The sequence below is a fragment of the Chelmon rostratus genome, chromosome 7 (genome assembly GCF_017976325.1).
Source record: "Chelmon rostratus isolate fCheRos1 chromosome 7, fCheRos1.pri, whole genome shotgun sequence".
Lineage (NCBI taxonomy): Eukaryota > Metazoa > Chordata > Actinopteri > Chaetodontiformes > Chaetodontidae > Chelmon > Chelmon rostratus.
In genome coordinates this window covers 25305127-25326107 of record NC_055664.1, presented here as the reverse complement: position 1 = coordinate 25326107, position 20981 = coordinate 25305127, and the positions used below count along the sequence as shown (strand labels likewise).

At 42.6% G+C, this 20981-nt stretch overlaps 1 protein-coding gene across 1 annotated transcript; it reads right to left on the bottom strand.

The window, feature by feature from the left end:
- Window positions 1-9521: 9521 nt before the first annotated feature.
- Window positions 9522-19431, bottom strand: tgfb1a (transforming growth factor, beta 1a). The gene is made up of 6 exons (XM_041940102.1): window positions 17314-19431; window positions 12897-13172; window positions 12514-12748; window positions 11834-11984; window positions 10966-11076; window positions 9522-10849 (listed from the first exon to the last, which is right to left on the bottom strand). The coding sequence occupies exons 1-6, from the start codon at window positions 17642-17644 to the stop codon at window positions 10802-10804; spliced, it is 1152 nt and encodes a 383-aa protein (XP_041796036.1). The 5' UTR covers window positions 17645-19431; the 3' UTR covers window positions 9522-10801.
- Between the last annotated feature and the right edge of the window lie 1550 nt (window positions 19432-20981).

Genomic DNA, 20981 nt, shown 5'->3' with positions numbered 1-20981 from the left:
AAGCCCACACACAGTCTGAATGGAATCAGTTTGTGATGGTGGAAGTGTGAAGCACACTATGGGAGTTGTTTTTTTCTTTTAATGGCTCACACCCAGCAGGCAACCCCCCCCCCCTACACACACACACACACACACACACACACACACACACACACATACCCTGATCGACTGCTGGCACCACAGTCCCCTTAAAGGAAATTTAGAAAATGACCGGTTAAACAGATAATTAGAATGAATAAAAACAAATTGCCATGAGAAGTGGAAGCAGCCCAGATTCCTTAAAAATTAGATTAGGATAAAAAAAAAAAACGATTTTGCGGTATGAACTCAGCCTTTGGCACGAGTCTGGCCTTATTTGGCCATATCTGTGGATATTGTGATAATTAACAACTTTGTATTTTCCACTCCTTTTTCATTTCCCTTTGGTTTTCACTGTTTCCGTGTCATCAGACAATATTTTCCATTCCACTGTCCTCACATGTTCATCCTGATTCTCTCCACACACACACACACCCCTCTCCCATTCATATCTACTTTCGCCATCATTCCCTCATTTATATGCTTTCTGTATATCTCCTTTCTGTCCCCTTTTCTCATTTTGAGCAGCACGAGTGTTTGATGTGTGCTGGGCACGAGAACAAGGGATCGGATACACACCCCAAACAGGAAATGAGAAATTCAAGCAAATAGACCCGTGTCTGTGAGCCTCGCAGAGAAAGGCAGAAACTTGCAGGGAGGAATGCAGATAGATAGCGCAGGGCAGACGGCGGAGGATGTGAAATAGACACACTGAATCAAGAGGCTGCAAATGTTCGAGGTGAAAAGGTTGGTACGTACTGTGTGTGAGCATGAGGAAAGAGAGAGGAGGAACACCCCAAGTATGATATTTATAGACAGTGACCACCGCAGACACTGCTCTGCATCGCCCTATGACATCAACCATCCTCCCGAATCCATCCAGGGTGACAAAAACTTCAATCTAGCTCTCTATCTGATCTCACCCAGCCACAGTTCACCTTATTTTCTCAATCTCATCGACACCTTTTTGTGCTCATTTCAGGCTGTGGAAGACACCGCGGCTCAGTTGGAGTCAGACGGTGCAGTATTTATTTACTCATGTCACCTGGAGGTAACACCATCTTTGTGACAGGCTCTGCATCACACCCACATCCTACAGTTGTACTAATGTGCCAGACGGCAACCCTCTAGCAGTTGGGCTCATAAAACATGAAAGAGACCTAGGATGATCTATCGTAGCAACAGTGGCAAAAGCAGAGCAGTTTTGTAACCTGCTGCAGCACTTTCATTTGGCAGTGCGGTTGTTGTTTTCACGCTAGTTAACGGCAGCGACGACATGTTGTGGCGGCTAGTTTATTTTACATTGCAGGCTGTGCTCCTACTGTTTATGAGCAATGAACGATGGAGCACGGCACACATGGTCAAGCTTTCCCACAGAAAGGAACCCGCATCATAAGTGACTCAGGATGTCTGGGTGCACATACTCGGACCATTAGATGACTGCGGCACTTGAAAGGGAAGGAAGACTATCATAGGGCTCCACAAACAAGTCGGAAAGAGAGACGGATTGTTGAGAAAATCACCCCAGCCTCTCCTAACGGGGGTGAATTGTCTCAAGTGGCGTGAATAGCCGGGATCTGATGTGGTGAGACAGCAATAACAGACAACCAAAGCACCAGACAGACTGCCATGTCACAAGTGTTCAAGACAAACTGTAAATATCTGTCAGTGGAACGACATTACTTCCCCAACCGCTGACTAGTGCTGGATCCACACAAACTGTAACACAGATTCTTTTTAAGTCACTAATGACACACTAAAACTTGCCATGTCAATACCAGCTGTGAAGCACAAATACAGACTCAGAAACCCTGCGCAGTGTCTGAAAATATCCATTCACACATAGGCAGGCCATCCAGGATGTTGTGGGGGAGAGTTTCCTCTTCCTGTTGCTTTTACTGTTGGACTTTCCTGTCAGTTAGCATAATTTCGACAGACCTTTGGGTGCCTTCCAGACTCATCCCTGAGCCTTTTTTTAATCTCTAGGGAGTATGATTCCTTACTGTAAAGTATTAGTTCACATCCTGTACACTTGGGTGGCCAGGCAGGGGAGGCCGTGTCAATGTAGGTGCTCCCTGGAGCAGACGGACTTGCACCTATTTGCAGTGCAGAGCTACCACTGGTTATATATCAAAGATAACGAGTATCACACCCGGCACAGTCAGATGTGTTCATCAGGTGAGGTGAACCAAAAATCAACCACAGATGCCATTTTCCAAACTCTCACTGGACGTCAGTGGAATGCATTAGACTTTATGACCTCTCTATTTATCATCACTGTGGTCAAAAAACTGATCAGCATAAGTTAATTGCTCAGCTGCCACAAGGGAAGGCGTGCTGCGTGTGGAGCTCTCAGGGTTCCAGTGTACTGAGCATTAGCCTTTGTGATTCAGCAGTGCCAGGAGGTCGGACTGAGGTGCTGATGCTATGATAGACTGACTTGAATTAGTGCCCACTTTTGAAGTCTGAGTTCTGTATTCCTGCCCACCCCTGTTCCTTTGCTGTCCGTGCGCATTAAATGAAAGTAGCAATACTGATATTAAAACATTTCTTTAGAACTACAAGTACTAACAGCAGAAATGTAACTGTCTCATCTAACTAAACCTATCTATCTGAACTTTAAACATATCTATCATAAGGTAAAGTCATTATACAGATTTGACATGTACTATATCTGTGATATATGGTATTTGATAATTATTATTGGTGCATTAATGAGTAAATGGCATTTTGAAACTGGTTTTCATGAAGATAGTTTTAACTACTATTGTTTAGTTTAACATATAAAAATGAATCATATTCATATTGAATCATATTATTTCTTTTTGGGAAATCTGCAAAGTGTAACAATATTGCATAAAATAACTTAATAATGTAGTGAACTACAAATGACTATATTCTGTATTGTATCTGAATGTAGTAGAGTACAAGTTTCATAAAGCAGAAATTTAAATACTCAAGTACAGGTACCTCAGAATAATGGGCAAAATAATAACAATGGAAAATGAAAGAACATATCAGATGCAGTTAAAAAGTAGGGAATAATAGTAAAGCTTAAAAAATACCTTGATTTTACTTGCCTTATTTAGGGGAATCATTTGTTCCTCTCTTAGTACAGATGCAAAAGATCTATTGTGTGTACCACCGTCCATATTGGTATAAGTTCATGTATATGTATGAGCATGTGTGCATATATACATACTGTATGAGTGTATGTGTATGCACTAGTGTGTTTGAATAAGTTCCCATGCGTGCACATGTATAATATGATTGCGTGTGAGAGTGCATCGAATGGGAGGAGAAATGAGGAAGGATTGCATAAACCAAACACATAATTTCACCCTGCTGCCCGCTCCCAAAGTGCCCCGATCACAGGAAATGGGTGTAAAGGAATGACTCAGCTTGCTTTGACCTCCGCCGCCCCCCAACTCCCTAACACCCCCACCCTCTCCTTCAGGGCTGCTTTAATTAGAAATTCAACTCATTTATTTTTCTTCGTCTCAACACCCAGTCTGCCCCTCTCAATCTCTTCCTTTTAAAACGAGCGCATCCGAAGTTTGGTGATGACTCATAGGTTTCTCCTCCACCCATTGCTCTCATGCACTCTCCCTGTGTCTGTGTAATTCAATTGGCCTAGATTACGCCCTCTGTGCAGAAATGTAAAAAACAAAGCATCTGTCACACAGATGCATGCCCTTGTCATACCTGCTCAGGTGTGTCCTATCTGCAGAAGTGCTCAAACACACACTCTAACTTTGATAGTGTCATGCTGAAACGTTTATATTCACCAAGACTCAGTTGCTGAAGGCCAAAACACACACACACACACACACACACATTCGTGCACGCATGCACATACATGTACACAAACACTCACATGCTGCTTGAAAGGATGGCGTGTCATAAACAGAGGGACTGGGAAGGAGGAATGTGTTGTTCATTGGGGAATTCAGAGCCAGTGGGGAGAGGAAGGAGGGGTGGGGGCACGCTGACCTAATGTCCCTCTCAGTGGAAGCAATGGAGTAACAGGCTGCCGAGCCTTTCTCTCTGCTGTCATAACCCCTTGTACACCCATCAATACAGCCGAGAGCCCCACTGACACAGGAGGCAGCAGATCACGGCTGACTAATCTGAAACAGACCCAATACCAAGTTATCCTGGAAAACCTAACACCTCCCTATAACCTCCCATTCATCCAACATGAAGAGTCAGGCTACCATGTGATACAGCCTGTGTAAGTGTGTGTGTGTGCATGCGTGTGTGTGTGCGTGTATGTGTGTGTGCGTGTGTATGTGTGTGAGCATTCACAGAACGGGAAGATGATATTTTTTTCCTGTCCACTGTGTCAGCTTACCGCCAGTGTGTGATTTGCGACTGTAGTCACACCTCTCTTAATTGAAGTCAGCAGTTTTGCCCCTGCTTTACTATGTGTGTGCGCACGCACGCATGTGTGTTAGTCTACATGTGTGTCAGTGAGATGAGTAATAGAGTGTGATTGAACCTAAGTTTACTCCCTCTGTTGAGGGTCACAGCCTCAGTTCAGCCAAACTCACTAAGGGGTTTATTGACAGCTAAGGCCCCGCCCCCTCTCCCAGCATGCCCCTGTTTCACTTGCGTCTGTAACCACTTGGCTGTGTTGAGACTCATTCACTATATAGTGCACTACATAGTGTCTAACGTCTATTTAGAATTATTATTCCCTGTATATAGGGCACGAATGATCCAGGAATACATTGTTAAAGGTTGTATACAGTCCATGGCAATGAAAGGACTTAACCGCACTGATCAATTTAGTTTTTGCATTTACAGTGAATTGTACAAGGGCTGCAACTAACGATAATTTTCATTATCACTCATCTGCCGATTTTCTTAATGAATCATAAAATGATTGATGAAGAATTGATTGTTTTGTCCTACCAAATGTTACAAACCAAGATATATTCATTTAACTGTAACATGAAACAAAGAAAGGCAGCAAATTCTCACACATGATAATATGCAATTAGGTTATGTTCCACGTTTTTGCTTGAAAATTGACTGATTATCAAAATAGTTGCTAGTATATTTTCGGTTGATCAGCTAATGCAGTTAATCAGCCAATTGTTTCTGCTGTAATCTCATGTGAAAAGGGTGACAAACCCAAGCTCTACGAAGCCTCTTAGCCACTTTTAGCTCATTGTTTTGGCTTTACCAACCCTGTTTCCAGCAGCAGCAGACAGATGTTTTCAGCAAACTAACTCTGGTGAACACTGTGTACACTACCTGACCAGTATAAAACATTAGCACAAGTCAAACATCGAACCAATCAGCAGGTTTTTTTTGTCAGCACTTGCTGGAGAATAAAACAGAGCTAACAGTAGAGTGAATGTTCAACTTATGGTTAGCCATAAAGACATTATAAGGTGACAGTATAGCAAGACCATCTACCAAATGACCAAAACGATTGATGGACACTTTAAAATTGTTGGTGGTGTGCACAGATTTTCTAAGCCAGAACGAAAAAGCTGTTGAGAGTTTTAGAAAAGACCGTCGAAAGAAACCCTCCATTAAAAACTCATTGAGTTGCAGATGTTAGTGCAATAGATGCTAGCTTGGGGCCACTGAGGGGAATTATGGGACCCTCAAGCCTCAGCTCTCATCAGTTCTCCTCCCCTTCCACCGTCACCATCACCCACTGGGGTACGTTCCTCAGGCGGGGTTGTGAGATCAAACTGCTATTTCGAGGCTGTCTCTCCTCTGGGTGCAGTGTCTACATGACCAATGTTGTCTTTTTAGACCCCAGAGTCAGATCCACTCCTCTGTTTATTACCCAGGGAGATGGTAGCTGTTTATAGGGGCAGATTTGTCCCTCTGTGTCTAAGGACAGAGAGAGAGAGAAAGACTTCGGGAAGGAAGGAAACGGAGGGGCGGTACTGTGAGAAGGAGCCAGTCCAGAGATGTAATTGGTACCTTTCCTTTTTTAGAAAACATTTCTTACTTACTGAAGTCCAGCAAATGAGTCAGAGCACAGCATGCTTTATAACCACACTCAGACACTCTCACACAGTTTATCATACTTTCCCTTTGTAGTTTTCGCTTTGAAGAGGGTTTGAGTTTCTCCTCTTTCTTTGATCCTCCATGTATTAAGCTATGATGTTAGCTACTGGTTATGTGCATGACAAAAGCCGCCGTCAGCCACCATCTGGTGAAAACGAAAACGAAAGATTCTCATTTGTGAATAAGTTGCTTTTCTCCAGTTAATCTTTTATTTTGTAGACATTGATGCTACGACATTGTAGCTAAATGTCTGGCAAGCAGATGTGTGAGGTCTTTTATTCTGTCTTTCCTCATTCATTCACCTACATCTGTTTTCTTCCCCTATCACTTTGCGTTGTTTAGTTCAGGTGATGACTCAAAATGGCCAGGGAGTCTTCAAAGAGCTGGCAGGGGTTAACAAAAAGATGAGAGAGGAAACAGAAAAGAAGAGATGGAGCGAGAGATATGGTCGGCTGACTCATACTGTGATAAACATCTTAGTTTAAACTGCAGGTGTGAAGTGAGAGGGACGGTGGTAAAGACAAGACAGGTGGAGAGGGGAAAACCTGTCAACTCACCGCTAACCTTTCGCATATTCAGCAGTGCTGCCTTCACACACTATTCTGACTTAAATAAAGTTACATAAGGTACACCTAAATAAATAAATAAGATAACATTAAACAAAATGAACATATATGACATTTAAAATCCAGGATAGAGAAAACATAAAGATACAGCATGTAGAGTCAGTATTTAGTCCCAATTTATTCAGCCAGAACCCTTATATCAATAGATCTATATCCCAACAATACATAATTAAAATATAATTTAGCAATGTAAAATAGAAAATCCATTAATTAAAAATAATTATAAACTTTATTTGTGTAGCACCTTTCATACAACAAATGCACCAAGTACTCCACACAAAAAAGACAGAATGGACCAAAAAAACGGGATAGAGAATTAATGTAAAATAAGATGGAGAATAAAACCTGTGAAATGACAGTACACAACCAAAATTTAAATTAAAATCACAAAACAGTTAGAACTGGGAGTAGGAAGGCATGTTTGTTGATGTGTGTGTATTTGTGTGTGTATGCACATAGATTCAGCACCTGAAGCAACAATAGCTTTGCTGTATGATTGTGAAGCAGAGCTGAGCAGCAGCAGGACACCAGAGTATGTTATTAAGGTCACAGTCAGCTCTGTCTGAGTCCACAGGAATTACACCAGGCCGCTCTGCTGCTCCACTTTTAATGACCACTTGTGGCAAAAGATCAGTGGACATATAATTGCAAATGTCATGGATGTTGTAATAAGACAGAACCCAAAATAGCATTTCAAAACCAGCAGTGTGGCGAATCAGCTTACAATTTAGCATGATCAGTTTTCATTGTGAACTTGTAAAAGTGCCACAAAGAGAAAACATTGCAGGCAGCATTACATGCAACAGAGCCTTTCATTTTTTTGCGGGTTAAAAAAAGAAGACAAACACGGCACATGGATTCAATTAAAGGGCCAATTATGTCAAAATTGAGTGACTTATTCACTCAGATGAAGTGCAACAAAAGAACAATTTTCTGGTTACTCATGCAGTCGTATAAACCCAGCACGTGGATTGCGTTAGTGGTAAAAGAACACCTGCTTGACCTTGAAATGCTGCAGGCATTTGTCTTCAGTCTGTTCTCTTGTGTAACACTCGTAGGCTACGTAGTACGGTGGATTCGAGTGCCCTCTTTTTCTCTTTCCATGGAGCATTCTCTGGGATGTGCAGGAGGTGTCAGCAGTTTGTTTCAGTCCCATAAAAAGCCTAAGGGCTCGAGAGGAAGCAGCTGCTGAGAAATGAACATTGGTTAGAAGGACAAGCCCACTAGAGTTTGACTTCCCTCTGGGACTGTTCCATTAACACTATGATAGATTTATGGGCCTCTTGACATTCATACCCTTTGTTTGGTCATTGCAGGGAAAGTAAAACAGGTGGAAGTGCAGGCATTCGTGCAATCATTCTTTAATGATCTTGTCTCCTCCAACAAAACCTGTGTCTTCCTTGTTTGGGTTTAGTAATGATCCTGTTTTCTTGGAAAAAAAAACCCTTTTAACATTCCAATTACATTTGCCCTGCCAAGATAAAACAGTACATATTGTGCCTCGGCACCATTAAAAATCAAGACCTGGCAACAGATCTGTCTGAACCATTTTGCGAGGTGAGATAAAAATGGATTCAATTATGTTGATCATGTTTCATTTCACTTTGTTTATCTGCCTTTGGAGAGCGCTTTCCAAACAAGCACTCTCTGTGTTGGCGCACGGGAGGAAAATTCCTGTGCTTTACAGAGGAACCCTGGGTAACGTGACCAGCTTTGGAACAAGATAGCACAGATCATTGTCACCTTGTGAGCAGCACAAGCATCCACGTACCACTCACTAGCTCGGAGCTTATGTAAGATATTTGACGTTGATGTGCTTGAGCCATGGCTGTGTGTCAGTGGGTTCAGTGTTTTCATGTGCATGTGTACAGTATGTGTGTTTAATTTTCCATGTAGTCACTGCCCTTAAGTCTGGGACTTACCAACGGGTCTGGACCTGCTCTCCTCACTTCCAATTCAGCCTCGTGGGCTGCCAGTAATCCCTTGAGTACTGAGGGAGAGGGGTGGGGCTGGCAGGGTGGGGGTGGGGATGGACGAGGTGCTAGGAGATAGTAAAAAATGTTTGCATGGCGTGCATCCCTACAGGTAAAGGCAGTGCCAATAACGGGCTGTGCGTCCGGGAATTCTACTGTTGGTTTAGCCATGGGCGAAGCCCAGCAGAGCTTGTTGCTCTTCTTCAGTCAGGCCATGGTCGTCCAGAGTAAACAGACATCCACTGCCCAGAAGTAGACCACACGCACCTGGCATACTCCATGCTTTTCCAGTGGTAGATCCCTCTCCTGACATTGGACATTCATCGCAAAGTGCACAACCTGGTTTTCTAAAAATGTGCTGAAAGAAGCATGATGTGTGCTCTGTTCATGCAGAGGGAGGTATATCCCCATCAGCAAAGGATTACATGAGAGGGTTAAGCAGAAGAATAGCTTTATACTGAAAAAGTGTAGGAGGTAAAGGAACTGGGTATGGGTGGGCGCCCTGTATATCAGAGTTGAACTACAGCCTTAAACTACATCAGCCTGCTCTCAGTTTCCAGCTCAAGTCACAGTTTTACTCATTTTGGGCAAAGGTTTTTCACCTAACATAACCATGCCCTAAACGTCATAGACCAAAACATGCCCAACACTAACAAGAAGAAACCTTTCATTCATATTTGCATATGAAGAACAAGACTTTGTGTTCTCTCCCCCTGCCATGATTAAAACACACATATACACATGCATGCACTGACAAGTGAAACACACACACACTTACACAACACAGCTCTGACAAGTGGAAACATTGCATGTGGTTTTATTTGCTCGCAAAAATATTCCACTCTGATGTGATAATTTAACATAATTGTTTATTTCATTTTTTTTATATTTACAAATGCAAATTTCGAATTATAAGTGCACTTTAAAAATATGGTAAACAAAAAAATGTTGGTTTTATTCCTAAAACAAATCTAGAAGCTGAACTAATTCTTGAGTTGTGCAAAAAGCATCACACTTCAGATGAAAGTAAAAACCTGCCCTGAAATAAAAGGCAACAAATTGCCCCTAATTTACTATGGTGGTTAAAAAAAACAAAACAGCAAATGTGTGTATTGAGTCTGAATGGCTTCCCTAAAACCAACACCACAACCACATCCCCTGACCCTCACCATCTAAAGACAGCAAACTGGCTGTAAATCCTGAGAGGGAGAAAAACATGGTGTCATCACTCTCATCACAACCACTGATATTACTCATGGCTTTGACAGCATGGCGGGCTTCATGAGGACAAGCTGACATTCAATTATGAACACAAACATAGTGACAAGAAAAGCATTGTATAATTCACGTGGGTTGAAAAACAAACAAAGCAAGTAAAACTGATGGACGGTTCCTGTGAAACGTTGCTCAGTTGGCTGACAAGTCTCTCAGTCAGAGGGAGTTTCCCCAGGTCGGACTGTCCCTGTGGTTGTCTGCTGTCCTTTACGGTGCGACTCTCTCCAGAAACACCTGTGGCATTATCTTCCAGGAAAACCCCAACAACCACTGTTTTTCATACCTGGGATTTAGCACCTTTAACTATGACTTCTTTAGGAAGAGAAATGCCCAAGACAATCACCTGTGAAAACAAGTCTTCTTCCATTGAAGTCATTTTGGTCATAATGTCCTTTGGCTTCCTTTATCCGCCTTTTTTGATTCTCATAAATCAATTTAATCATTTTCCATGTCAAACTGACACACTTTTATACATGTATATCACTTCTTTACAGATCTGTCCCTCCAACAAATAAATTAATTCATTTCAAGACAGATGTTTTTACTACTGCAAGGAAAAAGTATATACACATAGAAAATATGATCCGTAATATCGATATGAAGAAGTCCATGGTTTGATGTGCATTCAACATGATAATGACAGACCTCGCAGGAGGAAAGTTAGACTGCAAAAGGATGACTTTAAATATTTTGTCCACATTGTTCTTGTCCTCTTTATCTCTGTCACATGCTCCTTTCTGTGGTCTCAAACATGGCTTCTTCCATCTCTGTATATGTCTGAGGGGAGGCAGAGCAGTATGCCATGTTGTATTTTTAGCTACACTTGCAGGACTTCACGATCATATTGGAGAGCTGCTCCACCTGAAAGCGAAAATCAACAGTAATGTGATAAATCATCTGTGAGTGTTGCTTTCACATAAAAAGTTCTGTAAACATTTCACTTCAGAATGAGGTTTGCTTGGCTGCGGTATAGATACCTTGTGTTGCCTGCCCACGTAGTAGAGGATTGGCAGTGGCTCCAGTGCCTGGGGAACACAGCAGGGCTGAGCAGAGGCTCCTGGGTTGTGATGCTTATACAAGGCCAAAATCTGTTAAGAATTATATGAGGAAAAGACATGAAGACAGAGAACTCTGCTCAGAAGTTCATCACAGACATGACAGACAATGGATTTACGAGTGTGAGTTACGAGAGTGCTTTTAAAATCCATGTATTAGCCTCAAGGTGTTGTATCTTCAACAGTGTTTATAATTTTAATTTATTGGTAATGTATTTGTAAAGTAAAACAGTTCTAAATTAATTATTAATTCATGCATAATGGTAGAATTGTAATTACAATTTCTCTTTGGAGATGAATAAAGTATCTATCTATCTATCTATCTATCTATCTATCTATCTATCTATCTATCTATCTATCTATCTATCTATCTATCATAATGAACAGCTGAGGTGTATGTTAATTTAGTCATTATTTTTGCAGGTATTTGGTTATACACCAAGTACTAGACACATAAAACTTTGAACTGATAATGGTGCTAGATGAAAAATCAGGGGATCACCAAAATTATTGCAATTCATCCTGAGGGAGCCATGAATGTGTGAACCAAATTTCATCCAGTAGTAGCTTTGATATTTCAGTCTTTAGGCTATAAAATGTATCTTGTGATTGTGTTTTTGTCTGAGCAACAGCAGCAAAATCTCCGATCTGAGAAGCTGAAATCAGTGAATTTTCAAAGCAGTTCTTCGGTAAGCAGGAGGGGAGAAAATCAAGTTGTTAGATGGCTGTACCTTATTCAGCCATGTGATCATATGTGGACTGCACAGTACAGCGAGGCGTAGCACTATACCTGAGAATATTTGTTTTCAGCGTTCCAGATGTAGGTGCAGGACCCCATGCAGTAGTTTGCATGATAGCCAGTCGGCTTATGTATCCACTTCCATCCCAGATCTTTCCTGAAATCGATGTACAAGCTCCTCACACAGCAGGTCTCTGTCTGGCTGCATAAAAGAAAACAGGGAAACACCTTTTGTGAAGTGAGGTCCATGATGAGATGAGACAGATTTTTAGAGTATAGTTGCTGTAGAAGAAAACCACTCAGTCTTAAAGCTGAATGGGTAGTTTTAATGTAAGAAGACAGACATCCCATTGGTGTATAGTGGTATAAATTGTGGCTGCATTTGAGGAGTCTTTCCCATCCTAAACAAGACCCCTAAGATTGAAGATCTATCCATGACACTGAACCCTAATTACTTTCGATGGCCAGGAGATCCACCTTGCATTGTGTCTGTGTGTGTGTGAGTAGAGAGGCACATTGTAAAACACTACAGCCCACTAATGTTTTGAAGCACTGCACAAATGCAGTCCATTTACCATACCGTGTACACACACTTGAGGGAAACAGGAGTAGTAGTATTGTTTTTTTCCTGTCACTGAAGCTGCCAGTGGGTTAAGATGGCGGACGCAGCTTCAAAAAGGTCAATGAAATCAAATACAACAGAACAATGTGATATGTGTAGGATTGCTTACGCTGTACAGGTGTCCTTTGTATCCGTGGAGCGTTTTTTGCGTGAGGTGAGGTGGCTGCTGATGTTTTGAGGGATGGACATGGTCAGGATGTACGGTGGTTGCTGCGTCATCAGTTGTAACATTCCCGTGTCTCCCCGACCACTCGCAATGCCAGAGATGGAAAAGGTGAAGCCAGTATCGCTGTTAGTCTTGCTGCATTCACAGAACAGCCGAAGTTGGAAACTCTGCTCATCATCTGGCAAAAACAACAAATTTACAACAAAACTGGCTGGTTACTTTATATGTGAACATGAGTATCATCTGGAAATTACATGAGATTGCAAATGGGCTGAAAAATGGACATTGTAGCACTAGATAAATAAATAATGCTTGTTTTATCTCACCGGTCCCTTTGAGCCAGTTCTGAAGAGTCTCAGTGACATCGAAGGACAGCCATTTGTCTTTCCAGTGGTTAGTGATGAAGCGAGAAGCAAGGTAGCGGGCCGAGGTCCCGAGAATCTGGTACAGCTCCACCCGCTGCTCAGAGAGTATCGCGGTTTGCTTGATGAGCATCCGTAGCTCTGCACTGGTTAGCAGGCGGTAATCCCCCACGCTTTCCCGTATCTCAGAGATGTTGAAGAACATCGAGATGCTTTTGGTGTCATCTGTGTTATTTTTCCCTGTGTCATTTAAAACAGGCAATTGCTTATTAGCAGAGTCTATAAAACTGTTTTGGACAAGCAAGTTCAGGCAAGAAACATATAATAACTGAGTTTTTGAATGTCTAAAGGCGTAATAGAGACAAATTGAAAATGGATGTCCTGCTTACATGTCATATGATGTAGTGTCTCAAACCAACCTTGTCTATAAAGAATATCATATTGTTTATATTTTTGTACTACGTAAGATATCGTTCAGTCTCTTGTTTTTTTTTTTGTTTGTTTTTTTTTTTGTTTAGCTGTGTGTTTTTTTCTATGCCAGTACATTAAGTGCAATGTTTAAACCAGAGTCAGACTCCTTGTTTGTGCACACATACTTGGCCAGTAAAGGCAATTCTGATTCTGATTCTGATGACAATGGGACAAATGGGTGCTCCAAGGGAACAGTTAGTGTACAGGAGGTTCAGAGAATCAGGTCCTTAAAGTTCAGTTTAAAGGAGTTAATCATTGTTTTTTTTTCACAAGTATTTTCTTATCATTATATTTGCACACGCCATAATGTAATACTGAGATGTCCATTACTAATGTTTTTCAGAAATGTCTCACTGCACACACATAGATAAAATGGAATAGCCAAATTCACAGTGTTACTCAATAATCTTAATTGCAGCCAAACTTTCATCTACTCCAGCTGCTGTAAAGTTGACCATAGAGGGTGTTTTGTTTTTTACAGTATCCCTGCCCATATTTGCAACTTTTATTCCAGGGCCTGCCCATATCATGACAGCAGGAACATTCCCCCTGCAGAGCCTGATAGAAAGCAGAACCAAGCTACTGAAGGCTTTAACACCATAAATCTAGCAGCGTTGCATTACAAAGGATTAAGTCGGACAGAACCGTGTAAAGATAAGAGCAGGGAAGCAGACGATTGAGAGTGAAACACAGTGTAGAAAGAGAGATTGAGAGAGGGCATAGAAGGGGGTGTTTTAAAAGGGTACGTGCAAAGAAAACAGCAGAGTGAAGAATGCACGCATGAATGTAACCTACAGTTCTGAGGGGTGGAAGAGTGTGAGTAGGGGTGCAGAGAAATTGGAGATGTGTATCAATGGAGCCCAGCTCTGGCCCAGGCCCAAACCTTCTACTCTGCCTCAGCCTACCAAAGCCAGGATTCTCTGCTCTCAAATCCCGGAATTGCTCTTTGACAGCAGCTACAACCCAGCCTCGCATACTTGAGCTGCTTACTCAATCTAGGCCGTACCAGGACCTCCATGTCACGGCTGCTTGTGGATCATTTACTAGTATCACCATATGTGATGGTGTGTAGGTAGTGTTTCACCCCTTGCACTGAGGCCAAACTGAAACTGAAAAGAACTGGTGTGGAGTGCAAAGGGAAATGAGATGACATTTTACTGGTCCCACCCAGAGCAGAGTCAAATGTTTGGTTCTAAGTACATGAATGGAAACACAGAGCGTCAAAACAGTGTTCAGAATGTGGACAGCAGTGAATTGGCAATGATGTACCAGGCAACACCAAGCACGGAAAGTCATCGTCTCCAGCTAGCTTGAGTAAACTGAGATACATGTAAATGTGTTAAGGGTTAGAAGAGAGTTTACGAAACAGGAAATTATGTCACTTCCGCTAAGAGACATATTGGCTGCAGTACCGTAATTATGGTGAAGCTTAATCCTCACTTCTACTTTCCAATCAACACATGGATCGTCTCTGGAGGCCCGTCACTGAACTGCTCATGTGATCAAAATACAGCACTCTGAGGGAATCAAAGTGTAAAATCTCGTCTTCTCAAATGAGGAAAGGCCTCACTCTTCCAGATATGGGTAAAGATAGCACCCTAGCCTGCGTACTAACATGGGTGTGGGGGGATTTGTGTGTTGAATCAGGGCCTATCCGCAGGTAAGCCGGGGACAGCTGTTGTGACAGGTAGGGAGACAGCTCTGTAATTACCAGTGGGAGGAACCAGATTCCAGCAACAGCCTAAATACCTGCCTCCTTCATAGATCAGCTCCACCCTCCCACAGCCCACTCGTCAATGTCTCGTTTCCCCACCTCACCCTGTTTTACACATACTGTCCGACCCCTGTTGCTACTCCTCTCCATCGTAGGGTGGTAGCAGCTTCATTTACTCTTAAATATAATAATTACTCCTGAGCAGTGAACTCATTTCACTCCCGAAGTGGCAGCTTTCCAAAGGAGAAAAGAGTTCCCTCTGTAAACGGGCTGAATTACATTTGGACCAATACCGTTTTGTTGTGTGGGCTTTAAGGACGGATGTGACTGCTAACTAGCTGAAGGAATTTAGCCTAATCCACCACACAATTACCATAAAGAAGACTAAAACTATTAAGGTCTAAAATGCTCTGCACGCAAATATGCATCCCTGCAGGCTGTTTTGGGGCATCAGGAAAGTGTGAGTCGTCCAGTAAAAGAACCACAAATTGAAGTGACGAACAGGATTGTTAATGAACATAAAAAAAGCTTGTTCTCTCGTTTCTAGGATTCTATTTTAATTGCTTTGTTCGAACACAGTTTTCTGAACAGCAGACGCTGGATTGTCCTCCACACCCCATGTGTGTGAGTGTGTGTGGTTTTTTTCTAATAATTGCAAAACATTTCTTGCTAGGCCTACACACGCACACTCTTACAGTTGGCTTCCACCCTTTCCCAGTGTGTGGAGGTTTAGTCTGTTAAGGAGCTGTGCTGAGGGCTAAGACAGTGGATGGGTGTTCTCTGGCATTCCACAGAGGTAGGAAACACATGCTCCCCATGGGCACCGCTTGCACCGGACCTGAGTCACTCAAGATCTCAGTGGCCATCAGCCTGCCTTCCTTCCTGCCAAGCTGCCCTGTCACAAATATGCTGCAAACACAATGATAATAAGCTCAGGAAACTCAGCAGAGAGAGGAGCAAGAGCGAAGGAGAGAGAGACAGAAAGCAGGGAGAGAAAGGTAATCATTTGCAGAGAGACATGTATCTGAAATGGAAAATGGTCAGGGAGAAAGAGATATGATAGAGAACAAGTGACAGAATAAGCAAGGGAGAGCCCAATGCTCAAGTTACAGGAAACCCCCAATCCCTGAGGGACAGAGAGAGAGAAAGCAAATGACAGAGAGAATGAGACAGGGTGAGGGTGAAGGAGTGCATTTCATGTCATCTAATTTTTTCATTTTCCCCCATTTTTGGTTTTCATCTAACCAGAATAAATCATGCCCTTCATTTTGAAAGTTCCTTTGTTCTCTCTTTGGTCTGCACACTCCTGAGCAGCATGGTCCATCCACCCAAGTCTTTCTTTTGAAGTGGTGGATAAAAGAGGGATAGTGTGGATGCCTGCCTGATCGGGTGAGGAGTATAGGCATGCAGAGAACAATGAAGCAAAGAAACAACACACACAAAAAAAACTGTTTATCATAATAGTTGGGAGTCATTGCATAATTACAGCCAAAAACCATTTGGCTGAACAAACAGCATATGTCGGCTAGCCAAACAAACAGCGTTAATAAAGTAGTAAAAATGCCATGGATACCACGAAAGCAACGCAGAGCATCAGACCAGATGCAACACACAGTTCTGCTAACTTGTAACGCCTGTGATCTCTGAACTCGTCAAGCTGCCTGGAGATGTTGGATGGAGATCAGAAGGGGTACACATGTTGAGAGAATTTATGGACAAGATTGGAATTGACACAGCCATCGGGCAAATTCTGGTCATTCTGGGCTGTAGCCGCCAAGTTTGTCTATTCCAGCGAGTGCTTTAAGGCTAATTTATGCTGAAATGTGGTGTGAAATGACAATGTGAAGTATTGGTTCAGAACAACAAAATGCCTTACACCTTTGTTTTTTGGTACATTTGTATACAGTAGGTCTTGTACCAAAGGGCACCTGTTGATTTCTCTCTGCCTTAGCAACTGTTAATATAAGGTCTGGAGAATGATCAATTTCCTTGTGTGTGTGTGTGTGTGTGTGTGTGTGTGTGTGTGTGTGTGTGTGTGTTGAGCAGTGTGTCTCAAGGACCTTTAAATACAGGAGCATCAATCACAGTCATACTATTACTCGACATTCGTAGTGCTGTAGTTAAGCCATCAGCAACTGTCCATGTGCCCACAACACATGACTAATGTAGTGCTGTTCTGAGATGTCTGGTACTCACTGGTCATGTTGAACTTGTGAAGCACCTTAGCGAAGTACTCCTCCTCCTCCTGTTCTGTGGAGATGTCCGTCTGGACGTCAGCCTGCTGCTCCTTCAGCATCTCCTTGGTGCTGTTGTAGAGGGACAACAGGGTGGTAGGGATCTCCTCCTCGTCTCCAGCCTGATCTGGTTCAGGCTCTTTTGGCAAACGCAGTTTACTAAGGATCTGGCTCCGAATGGCTTCAATGCGCTTTTTCTTCACCATCTCCAGGTCCAGCGTCTTACATGTAGACATACCACTTACTTTTCCCACCGTGCACACGACCATGAACATCAGGAATGCCAGCTTCATGGTGCCAACCTGACTGTTTGCGACCACTTATGCTCTTCGGTTCTTAGTAAATCCTCGCTCACCTTTTCTTTCACTGCCTGCCTCTGACCGGGGATGCTTAGGGAACAGTGAATCACTCCGTGGAGAGGTGTGAGTGACGTAAGGTGTTTACACACGGCAGAACAATTTAAGCAGTGTGGAGAGTCCTGAAAGTTCAGCGCTACTGGTGCCACCGCTGTTGCTGCTGCGAAAACCACCTAACACTTGTGTCCTCTTTGCATAGAAGCAGGTGGAGAGAATCCAAGTAGGCAGACAGACATCAAGTGATGAGCCAGCCTCTGACTCAGCCACACAGGTAACACAATGACGTCTCAGACGCTGAAGTGAGTCCAGAGTGAAGCTGTCAAATGCTAACAGAGACCAGCCAAACATGCACACAGACAGCGCCCCCAAGGATCAGAAGACCTCTACAACACCCATCAGGCCAAAATAATCTACCAAAACTCAAATACTCATCAGAGATGGTTCTGTACTCACAGATCAACTTGTTATTGATGTGATCTTAAGCCTCCAACTGCAATATAAAACTGAATCTTGTCTTGCTCAAAGCAAGTTTACTGTATACACCTCCACGTGTCAGCTCAGTGCTGCCTTGCTCACCAGGCAGTCTCTTGTTACATGTCCCCAGAGACCAGCTGAGTAAATGTGAAGGGAGGTATAACACTCAACAAAATGAAGAGTGGTGTTAGCAGAGCCCGACTTATTTACTGAGTCTAAGGCTTTTCAGCTGACACTGCTTCCTGTCCTCTTTGTTCCACAAGTCCTCTTCACAGATCATTCAGGACTATTGTACATGTATTTTATGACAAATAGACCCTCTCTAAATGTCTGTAGGAAAGAGAAAGTAGCAATGAAATGTCCTGTGCTTAAAGTGGAAAAATGGCCCTCCTATTTCTCTGTTTTTGAAGTTTGATCAGATGACCTCCTGCTTCCTTTACAGCCCAGATAAAAATCTCTGGGGCTTTGAGTAAACCCAGAGCGAATCAAATATCCACGGTGTAGGGAAAGAAAGAATACTGTGGTATCTGAAAATCTCACTTTCACTGACTTATTCTACTCCATTAAGAAATGCCCCTACAGAGAAACATCTGATAAACTTGTATCGCTCTCTGCTCTGACTACCTCTTTTTAGCAATGACAGCATGTGATCTGTGTACAGCTGCAATGCACCCGAGATTGCTATCAACACCTCAGACTCATGCCTACTTCACACACACAGCAGCTGTCTCGGTAACCGTGTCTTCATTCTCAAACACAACAACACAACAGTTAAATGCTCTCTGTGTATCGATCCTGAGATGAAAACAGCTCCAGTATTGATGCTATCAGAATATTAGAACACAGCAAAACTTCCTTCTGTCAATCAAGCACTGTCCTCCTCTAACAAAATGTAAGTTTGACACACCTCTTTAAGTGAGTGTCCATCCAGACACAGCAGCAGTAACGACAGCAGTAGCAGGAGTAACAGTCCCTCTTAGCTCACGCTGTTTTGGGAATTGCAGTCTCTTCTCTGTCCTGTCTTCCCTCTATCCATCCATCGGTATCACACCTTCCCTCTTGAGCCTCCTCTGACACAACTCCCTATTCGCACCTCTATTTAACACCCTGCCTCTCTCCCTTTCACCCTGTGCGCTCTCCCTCCCGGTGCTTGTCAGAGCTTGCTGGTGACAAAGTGATTTGTCGGAGCTCTGAGCTCGGCTAACTTTTCTCTTGCACTCACTCGCTCTGTCTCTTTCTCTCTCTCTCCCTCTAACTCTTCTTTCTTTTTCTGGTTCCTGTTCCTCGTCTAATAGAGCGAGCAGCTCTCCGCCCAGGAAATGAGGGTAACGGCCGCAGTGTAAAACATCTGCTGTTTAACAGAGCTCTGCTGCCTGCCTTGTGTCCACATCAGGAAACCAGGAGTTGAACACGCTGAATAACTGATGCTAGAGGCAGCAGCACTCTCATGTATGTGACCTGTTTGCCACTGAGCCAGTGATGGCAGACATGTCAGCAAGCCTTGCATGGCACTAGTGTCTTGCCAAACTGACAGATACATTTACCTGGTGGCTGTGAAGGTGAACGTCTGCCAGGCCAAAGAACTGAGCCACTTGGAACCGGCATGTCTAAAAGTAGAACAGCGGATTTCATGGGATGGAGAGCCAACAGGGCTGGCCTGTGTGGTGCACTGTCCTGGGTCTGGGTGCTTTTTAGAGGTTGGATTGTGTATTTTCAAAAGGAAGGCGAGACTAAAACAAACCCGTGATGGTTTCAATCATTTTGTCTGTGTCTGAGGGATGATTCAACAGGGAAGTAAAGATAGTAAATTACCACTGTACAGTCTTTGGTCTTGGAATTTTTTTGTTATTTTTTTAGGCTTTGCCCAAATGTGTTTCCCATGGGTGTGTATTTACTGGGACAGTTATGAAGAATGAGCTATTCATAAAACACTGGCAGTGAATGGTGACATTTAACAAGTGGAAACACAAGGTAAAAATCCCCTAAAATACCAGCAATAATAACAACAGAAAACATCATCACTCAAACAAAGATGCGATAGATAAGACCAGCTGCACTACACCTACCTCTGATTACCATTAATGATAAGAGTGTGAGGACAAAATGAGTGCGACTATCTTATGTCAACAACCATTATTATAACTTGTCCTGTTGTGTTGCCCTGTAGGAGCTTTGATGGTGTGCACTGCCGCCTGGTGGCCAACAATGGTGCAATATTTTGTAAACGTAAATGAGATTGAGAAGTGTTGCAACAGACATGATCACAGAACTTCTTCCTGTACCATTTTATCTGAGATATTAAAAAAACAGCAACAAAATAATAAAATACAGTGTCTTTGGGCTATTACATAGTAAAAACAGATAGCACAGTAAAAATATAAGTAATGAAAAATAATAATAACAATAAATTACAAATAACTGTGACTGCTGAAACTATTGGACCGTGGAATGAGTCTTGCTTATGTACTGATTGACTTTAGGCCTACTGGTGTATGAGCAAGGATTTAAAGTACACAGCAATACTGTGTGAGGTATGTTCTTAATTAATCATAAGCAGTGGTGGAAGAAGCAGTGGGATATCTTAATCAAGCAAAATACAGAAGTGTTATCAGCAAAATGTACTTGCTGTCAGTATTATTGAACTAGTTTCTTATTATTGCATAAGAAGCTTTAACTACTTTTATGTTGTTTGATACATTCAATTGGATCATAACATGATCATATGTATTGGATGTAAAATCCTAATCTCCACAGTAAATTGGCTAACTGTCACAGTAAAGTACAATAGGCCTGCTTGAGC